General features: G+C 41.9%; 1 protein-coding gene across 2 annotated transcripts in view; it reads left to right on the top strand.

Annotated features, from left to right (window-relative positions):
- MAP2 (microtubule-associated protein 2) overlaps window positions 1–6,642 on the top strand; it is a 70,486-nt gene extending 63,844 nt beyond the window's left edge. Inside the window, exons 8-12 of one of the 2 annotated variants that reach the window (XM_010011531.1) lie at window positions 1,333–1,425; window positions 2,944–3,025; window positions 3,545–3,657; window positions 4,314–5,772; window positions 5,830–6,642. In XM_010011531.1, coding sequence (XP_010009833.1) covers window positions 1,333–1,425; window positions 2,944–3,025; window positions 3,545–3,657; window positions 4,314–4,529 — 504 coding nt within the window. In that variant the 3' untranslated portion in view covers window positions 4,530–5,772; window positions 5,830–6,642. Of the gene's footprint in view, window positions 1–1,332; window positions 1,426–2,943; window positions 3,026–3,544; window positions 3,658–4,313; window positions 5,773–5,829 lie in introns of those variants that run through there. The other variant, XM_010011532.1, reaches the window with a different exon arrangement.
- Window positions 6,643–8,921: the final 2,279 nt, after the last annotated feature.

Here is an 8,921-nt window from a genome sequence, read left to right as displayed (position 1 = left end):
AAAGAGTGTAAATTCATATTATATATTAATAACACAGAGATAAATAAAATCCAACATAACGTTTGAATAAAGACTTCATATTTAACCCAGAGAAAGAATAAGCTGCATGGGTGGCACTCTTTGAGTAATTAAAACCTCCTGGTACAATGAAAGCAGGTGCAGCCTTGGCCAGAAACACCTTCCCACACATCTGAAAAGCTTAATACTGGTGAGCACAATCCCCTGCCCTTGCTCAGAAAGAAGTCTGGAAGTCGTGTCACTTACGTGTGCACTCTGCACCCAGCTGTCCCTGCCTACTTGTAACTGCTGGCCAGCAGCATATCATTCCCGGGCAGGACAGTCATTGGTGGCACCTGAGTTCTGCCAGGTGGAGGAACTGCTTTGACATGGGGTTCAAGATGAAGTTCAAGATGAGGGTAAAGCACAGGACAGCATGGCCAGCCCTTTGTGGAGTTCACCTCCAGGCACTGTCATATGCCTGTGGTGCATGTAAGTGACACAATAAAAATGCAGGCTCCTAGTGTCAGTAAAGGAGGCTAGCACCATCAAGGGACAGTGGGGTACTTGTTCTGCCAGAAACTGAGAACACAGGGGAGAAGCTCAGTGCTGGTAGCACCAGAAAGTTGTTGTGACCAACTTTATGGCCAGCACCAGAAATCAGGAAGCAGTGATTGCAGCTGTAGGTTTCCAGATGTTATTGTTTTCTGCATTGCCCTTTAGTAGACAGTAGTAAAGAGAGAGAGCAGTAGAGAGCTCTGACTTCAGTTTAATTAATTTTGTCAGTCCCCTTTCACAGGAGACACTCTGATCTGTTCTGTGAACTGCTGTTATGACTGTATGGCAGGAGGGCAAAATACCTCAGGATTTTGACCTGTGCCTGAGCTGGCTGGATCTGGGATTTCTGCATCAAATACTAGAGTGCTGAGTTGTGGGAAGGAGGGTTTCCATCTTTTCCTTGTGGCCAGTTCAGCAGAAATACAGACCATCATTCAAACCAGCCTAGGACAGGCTGTCCAAGGACTATGTCTAGTCCTGGCAAGCAAAGAGTTCTTTGAGCTTTTCAGGGAAAAGCCCACCTCTCCTATCACTCAGTATAAAAACTTTCCCCTTTGTATTTCACCACCACTTTGTGAAGTAGAAAGAGAGCAGCATAGTGTATTTACATATGCTGTTAGCACACTAAGCATAGAGATTGGCATGGTTTGCTTCCTTACACTTCAGTACAAGTGAGGAGGAGTCACAGCAAGAGGCAAAATTACCCTGGCTCCCTTGTCCTGCACCCTGATGGAGTGTGTCTATGGTATATAGTAAGTTACCTCCAATTCCTTTTAGGTTAGGATTTTAAACAAGAAGATCGATTTTAGCGATATTCAATCCCGCTGTGGTTCCAGAGATAACATCAAACATTCTGCAGGGGGAGGAAATGTAAGTAGTACAGACACCCTGTGAACAGGCATCTCCACTGTGGTAACCTGCCTCGCTCAGCCAGCCCTCCCTCTGTCTCCCTTCCTCTAAGCACTACTTTCCCTCTTGCTAGTGTTTCACGTGAGTCTGGTCTGGTAGTTGTGTGAGCCCTGTGTATGCAGTGGTAGTAGCCTCCTGATCTTTCTCCACAGAGCACAACACATTTCCAGAATTTGGATGGGCAAAGGAAATGAGAATAGAAGAGTTATCTCTGAACACCCAAGGGTGCTGATGGTAAAAATCTGATGTGAGCCGAAATGGTTCAGTGCCTTTCATGGGAGTAACCGAAGAAAGTAATTTCCAGAGACTGCAGCTCACAGTGAGACTCCAGCCTCACAGCTGGGCATCTTCCACTGCATCAGTCCTTCCTCAGCTAACTTTTCAGTTATGTACATTTATCAGAGAGAAAGAAGAAAAATAAAACATAAGAACAAAGAAAGCTCAGCAAGGGTGTGATGGGCCAGCATGCTTAGTGCTAATGCCACAGCATTATTCCAGTGTGAAAAATTGAAGTTGTTCAGGGTTGACCAGATACCTCTCAGTTCTAGCGGACACCCTGGAACAGCTTAAGGCAGCTATGACCCTCCTGAGAGAAATACTCTTCTCTCAGATGGAAGAGCTGATAGTGTGGGCATGTCTGATCCAAATAGATTCAGTACAGCCACTAGTGCTGACTTAAGTCATTGCTGGTGATGTGAGCAAACCAGTGGCATTGCAGTTATCCTGGAGCTCCTGTCTGGCCTGGAGGGGCTACAACTTGCTACCAGTCACTGTGATTGTAGGCTGCATCTGGAAGCTGTTTGGGAGTGTAGCAAGGCAGCAGTGTGGCTCTGTGGCTGTTTCTGAGCTGGGCTCAGCACAGTCATGGCAATGCAGTCAACAGCAGGGCAGAGAGTAGCAGGAGGAGGTAAGGTGCCTGTGCTGCTGCCTGGCTGAGCCTAGCAGTGCTGCTGCTCTTGGGTGAGCACCACCAAGCTGGCTGGCTAAACACCAACCAGCTCAGGTACAGCTGCAGGAGTCACACGTGACCCTCTGTAGTGGACTGACATGAAATACATACTGTATTTGAATGCAGAAAAGTATAAAACAGATAGTAGAGAGGAAAAAAAAATTGCCAGGATACACATTCAAGAGCAGAAGTAAACGGATGGGTCCTGCTGCAGGCAGGGCTTTAGAGAATCCACCCTAATAGGAGGCTCAGAAACATTTATAAAGAACCCACAAGCTGATCTGCTTTGTCCTTCTCTTTGTTCTGCTGATAGTAAAGTTTAACCCAGCTCTGTCATTCCCCAGGTGGGAAGAAAGCTTGCTGTATTAATCCAGGTGTTTCCTCCTTTGTGGCATGGTCTGTTTTCTACTAACCATGTCTCCTTTTCCAGTGGTTTGTAGAGGTTTGGGCTCTTCCTCTGCAGGGCTTGGATTTTAATTTATTTGACTCTCTTCATGCCTGTAATTTGTGTGTGTGTGCGCTTTTGACAGGTACAAATTGTAACCAAGAAGATTGACTTGAGTCATGTGACTTCCAAGTGTGGCTCACTCAAGAATATCCACCACAAGCCAGGTATTGTAGGAATTTCTGGGATGTGGGACAAAGCAAAGACCTAATCCTGTTATGTGAAGGAGAAATCCTGGGTGTTACCACTCTCTTTTATAGTCCAAAAGAAAGTAAACACACTTTTCTAATAAAAATAATATTCTTAACTCTACTTGACTAGATATATAAAGGCATAAAGGTATGTGGCCACCTTTAGAGAGGAGATAAAAAAATAATGCAGAAGGATGTTGCTGTGGCATAATGTTAGTCTGATAAGATACTGAAATGCAGGCTGAAGTCAGCAGAATACTGAAGCATGTGCTTAAACCCCATGAAAATCAGTAGGGCTGCAGCACATGCTTACAGTTTGAATATGTGTTGAAGATTTTATGTTTTACTGAACATGCAACATTATATTCTGTGCTTCTCTAAAGCCATTAGATCTCAACTAAAAGGGAAGTAATGTGAGAGCATCCACGTGCATCAGGTCAAACTTTCTCCTGAGACATTCCAGCCTCTTACTTGGTATTTCCTTTTCCTGCACAGGTGGTGGGCGTGTGAAAATCGAGAGCGTGAAACTGGATTTCAAAGAAAAAGCTCAGGCTAAAGTTGGTTCACTGGAAAATGCCCACCACGTACCTGGCGGTGGTAATGTCAAGGTAAGGGGACAGCCATCAGAGAAAAGGCCACCACTGTGCCCCTCACCCAGTGAAATGATCAGAGCTGTGAATTCAGCAGTGGCTCTGAACTGAGTAGGAAACATCCATCTGTTCTCCTTTAAGTGCACTCAGATGATGTTTGTTCCCTTTGGACCACATCTAAGTTGAGAGTGAATTTTAAGGTGAAACATCCTGTAGTTTGTGCACTGGCTTTCCCCATAAAGATGAACCTTGTTTGGGACTATTGTACAGTGTCAGTGTGATCTAATAAGTTTGTGGTGTGTATCAGGACTGCTTTGTGAAATAGGAAGAAAACATCTTGAAAGTAAGATCACTCCCACAGACATTTGAAAATACAGATTTCAGAAACAAATCACAACGCCCATAAAATACATATTAAATTCATAGAACTAGGAACAAAGGTACTGCTCATTAAAGCATCCATCCGAGGCAGAAATAGTAAGAGAATGTAACATAGTAAGATAGTATATATTAAACAAGGTGAAAAAATCTTCAGTTTCAGTTATTCTAAGGAGTGAAGAAGCTTCTATTGTAAGAGTTCTTAAAAGTAAACAAAATGAGATCCAAATGATAATCTATAGCAAGATAATTTGGTGAATATATAATTTGTTAAATTCTTTGCTTTCCTGGAGCAGATTGACAGCCAGAAGCTAAACTTCAGAGAGCACGCTAAAGCCCGTGTCGATCACGGGGCTGAGATCATCACACAGTCACCAGGCAGGTCCAGCGTGGCTTCACCACGCAGACTCAGCAACGTCTCATCCTCTGGAAGCATCAACCTGCTTGAGTCACCCCAGCTTGCTACCCTCGCTGAAGATGTCACGGCAGCCCTTGCTAAGCAGGGCTTATGAATCTGCTCATTTCGCGTTGTATGAAGTAATAATATCTAGGCATGAGCTCTTGGCAGGAACGGGCTCAGAGCAGGTGTTACATTCATTCTTTACCATGTCTAAAACAAAGTCACATCCCAAGACTTATAGTTACCATACAGTTAAAAAAACAGAAACAGTATAATTAAATAGATGCAGAAATTGGCCTGATCTCCATTTACAACAGGAAGACACTGGCTTTATATGGGTAATACAACTGCAGTATGTTACATTGGACAATTATTGTTGCTCTGCTCTGTCTTGCATGGAGTACCGTACTATGATAAAATGCATTTTTACCTTTCATGTGCCTGAAGGCCATCCACCTCTTTCTGAAGAGCCTTGTTAATATCCCAAGTTGCTCATTTCATTGTTCTGTTGATAGATGGGGAAATAAAAGAAATTGCCCATTGTAAGTTATGACAGGTTAAACAAACAGTTTGCTTAGCAGAAGGAAGGGCATATATAGAAATTCAAGTTTAATTAAAAAAGGAAAAAAAAAAGGTGTTATTTTGTATAAATGAGTAGAACAAAAGTTGAATTAAGTTATTAACATTTTTTGGGGGCCTGGTTAATTATGTCAGTATATAGCTGAAAAGCCAATAAATTATTTAACTAATAACTAAAAGTAGTAGTTGAAAACATTCAAACCATCCTTGGGGAAGTGCCGTAATAAAGCTGTTGAAAGCAGCACTTCCACCCCAACAGACTTGTGTCTGATTAGAAAGTTGGTTAAGCGGCTAGATTTGTGTATGCACCACTGGTTTCACATCCTTTCCATCTGTTTGATACAGTATTATAGATACATATATATATATTTCTCTGTGGCCATTTGTGATACGCCCTCCTCATATACTTGAATATTCTACTTCTTTATTCACAGTATCTGTGTCTCTTGCACCCTTTGGTGTTGCAATTTTAGGTATGTAAAAGTAGATGTTAGCAGGGTTTTTTTTCCCTATTCGTAAGAATACATTTAAAAAAAAAGATGAAAATTTTAGCATGAAGTTGCTTTCTGTAACAACTAAAAGCCGTGACCCTGTTTTAGTGCCAGATGCAAGTCTCTTCTGTGATGCTAGAAAAAGGATTCCTTCCCTCTTCCCTTCTCTCCCTTTCTTCACAAAGGTATGATTTTTGTGGGGTCCGGATGTTTGTAAAAGGGTCTCCAAAGATGGCTGAGTTTGGATTATGGATTTTAAAAAAATCCACGATAGTTTGGTTCTGGGTTTATTTTCTTTCTGTTTGGGGTTGGGTTTTGGTTTTTTTTCTTTGGTTGGTTTAGTTTTGTTTTTTTTAACTCCTGTAGTAACAGTGAATGTTAGATTTATTTATTTTTTTTCTTTTGCTAAAGTTGAAACACAGAAAAAAAAGTATTAATATGTTTTTTTCCTCTTCTTTAGTGATGTCTCATACAACTCAGGCAATCAGATAACAGTGATAAACATAACAGAGATGCCTGTAAGTTGTAGTATGTGGATAAATAAAATGAGCCCCCTGGACCGGGTTGCCATAGCGGTTCATCAATAAATAGGGCATCTTAAAATCTGAGCAAAGTGGGATCATATTGACTATAAAAAGTATAAGGAAAAGCGTGCATAAAAGATGGAAGGCAGAGATACATAAACAACCGATCCAACGGAGTTACCTGTGGGAACTCCGGCACTATCTTATGGACACTAAAAGAACACTGAAGGTAATATGGTAGTATTACGCATCAGCAGATAATCATCTGCTGATACTATATGTACAGTAGGCATATGGAATGACCAGTTTACATTCTTGCAGATTGTTTGATCTTTTCCTTTTGAAATCTCTTAACAAAACTTTGCACTGTCAGTTGAGCTATACTCGATACATGTATTAGGTTAACATTGTGTGTTGGAAGCTTTTGATCTGTTCTTTTTCCTTCTTAATTTGTGTGTGTGTGTGTGTGTGTTGGGCTTTGATCTGAAAAGACGCACAGAGATTTTTATGTCTGTGGAGAAGGATTCTAATAAGTAATAGCACAGGATTTCCCATCATTAAATTCAGGTAGTAAATGCACAGTTACTAAACAGTAAATGTTCAGTGGACCAAAGGGGGATTTTGGCTAAGCTGTCACAGCAGCACAAAGACAAAACGAAATGGTTACATCTCTAAAAATTTTACTGAAGATGAACTCCTAGCAGCCCCACACATGACACTGCAGCTCTGCAGAAAGCTTTTTCACACTATAAAGTACCTAATACTGCTTGTAAGTCAGTTGTTTTATACAAAGTACAGGGACTTTAGAACCATGTTAAGTACATCTGGAAGATTCTGATTTCTGCCTTGTATTTGTTACGCTTTTGGTTAGAGTAATGCTAAGAATTCCGATGGAAAAAGTGTCAAGTGAGGTACATTAAAAGCCTCTTTGCATTTTTCCTGGAAAAACAACAACAACAGAAAGAAAAAACAACGCATATCATGTTGCTTTGACCGTACTGTCAATTACTATAAACTAACCTCGAGCAGGGTTTTCTTTACACCTTTCGCCAACGTGGGAGAGAAACTACGGTACTACTGAACCTCAGCTTCTCTGAAGCTGAACACGAGCTACTGAGAACAGTGCTAACCAGAGAGTCAAGCTTTTTTTATTCTCCTTTAAAATTGACATATTCTAGAAAATAAAGCTTAGTTAATCCACCTATGAGTCCAAAGTTAGAGTGGTATAACACACCAAGTCATTTATTTCGTGCATTAAAATGAGCTTTCTTGTCTTGATTTAAGCGAAGACCTTTGTAATCATAATCATACTTCCATGGAGAGAATCCTAGAATGCCGTGGAGTTAGATGAAAAGAAATCAAGAGTTTTGTGCTGTTAAATAAATAAACAAAACCCCCAAGTTATGTTACATGACTCTAGATGTTCACAGAAAAAGCTCTTGCTAATCTCAAGAAGAGTGTTGGTTTTTAAAACAATAGTTTGTAAATATGTAATGCCCACTAAAGAAGATAGAGCCAGCTTCCTGGAACCCGCATCCGTTGTGTTTCTTTTCCACAGGCATGTTGAGCCAGCAGGTATGTTGGGTGCCTGAGACCCAACTCTGTAACAAAGCAGAGATAATCCAGATAAAAGGAATGGTGAAATCTAGTTTGGATAGCTAGGGGAGAGCCCCAAATTAATAATCAAGTTGTAGAAACAAAAGTGCTTCTGCCCCATCTGCAGAGTGCTGTTTCCATGTAACCACAAGCAGAAAGAAATCAAAGTTGAGCACAGCTCCATCCAGCAACAGTAAAGGAAAAACTGATACTGATGAGGGACATTGTATGCCCACAAGGGCTATGTATATTTTCACTGTACAGCAGTAAATGATATTATCCATTCAACATTCTGCTAAGGTACAGTAGTAACCTCATCGCGACTGCTTACAGATCTAAGTTTGCCTATATGCACGACCCAAAGGGAGTCGAAAGGCAGCCTGTGTGGACTACCACACGTGAGCAGAAGTTTTTTCCATGCTGGACCAAATACCGTTTGAAACCCAAGTACAAATATCCCTTCAAAGGCAAATGCCTTGAAGAGTAGATCATGTTAGCTATGAAAATCAACACAGGTAGATTTCTAGCCTAGGTGTCTGTGGAGTTCACTGACTAGTGAGATTGCTAAAGCAACTCCCTCTGCAACTCCAGCAATTCCCACTGCAGGAAGGTAAATTAGTTTCACACTTGGAAAAGTCAAGCGCATAAAAGCCACTTCAACTTTAGCAAAGAGAAAAAGCCAACAAATAATCATGCAGTATGCTGGGATGTCAAGGAATACAGTCTGCTGTTACAAACCTGTGTTTTTTCTGATAATTCTAGAGCCTGTTACCATAAAAGAGGCATTTCTTGAATGGCTGGTGGTAGGTAGTTCATGTTTTTCAATCCGATTTGCAATTGTATTTGTTGCTGTATAGTGATTGTTTTGCAAAATAAAATCGCTTGTCATCTAAATGCTTGTGTTGGTTTCCAGTGTTTGTGGTGCAGCTCCTCCTGCATTCAACCACTGCTGCCCTGCATGGAAACAAGCTACGGTCCCCCCCCTGCCATTGCAGTCAGTTTTGTCAGGAGGGGGTAGACACTCAGTTAATCTCTGTTACTTCTTGCCAAAGGACTCGGTTTTTACAGCTAGCACCCTGTCCTGCGGGGTACGTTTCCCTGCTTTGATCCTGGAGTCCCAGCCTAGAGGTGAGGTTCAGCGTCACCCTGCAGGGACCCATTGAGCCCTCCAGGCAGAAAGACCCACGAATGAGCCGGCATCTCCTCCCTTGCCATGGTGTTCCCTTCCGCGCAAGGGTGTGTGAGGGCATCGCCAACGGCCAGAGCCATCCCTCTGTCCAAGCTGGGCACGGGCGTGTCTCGGTGCTTCTCTGG

The sequence above is a fragment of the Nestor notabilis genome, unplaced genomic scaffold (assembly GCF_000696875.1).
Source record: "Nestor notabilis isolate BGI_N333 unplaced genomic scaffold, ASM69687v1 scaffold5043, whole genome shotgun sequence".
In the NCBI taxonomy this organism is placed as follows: domain Eukaryota; kingdom Metazoa; phylum Chordata; class Aves; order Psittaciformes; family Psittacidae; genus Nestor; species Nestor notabilis.
This window is presented reverse-complemented; position numbering and strand designations above follow the sequence as displayed.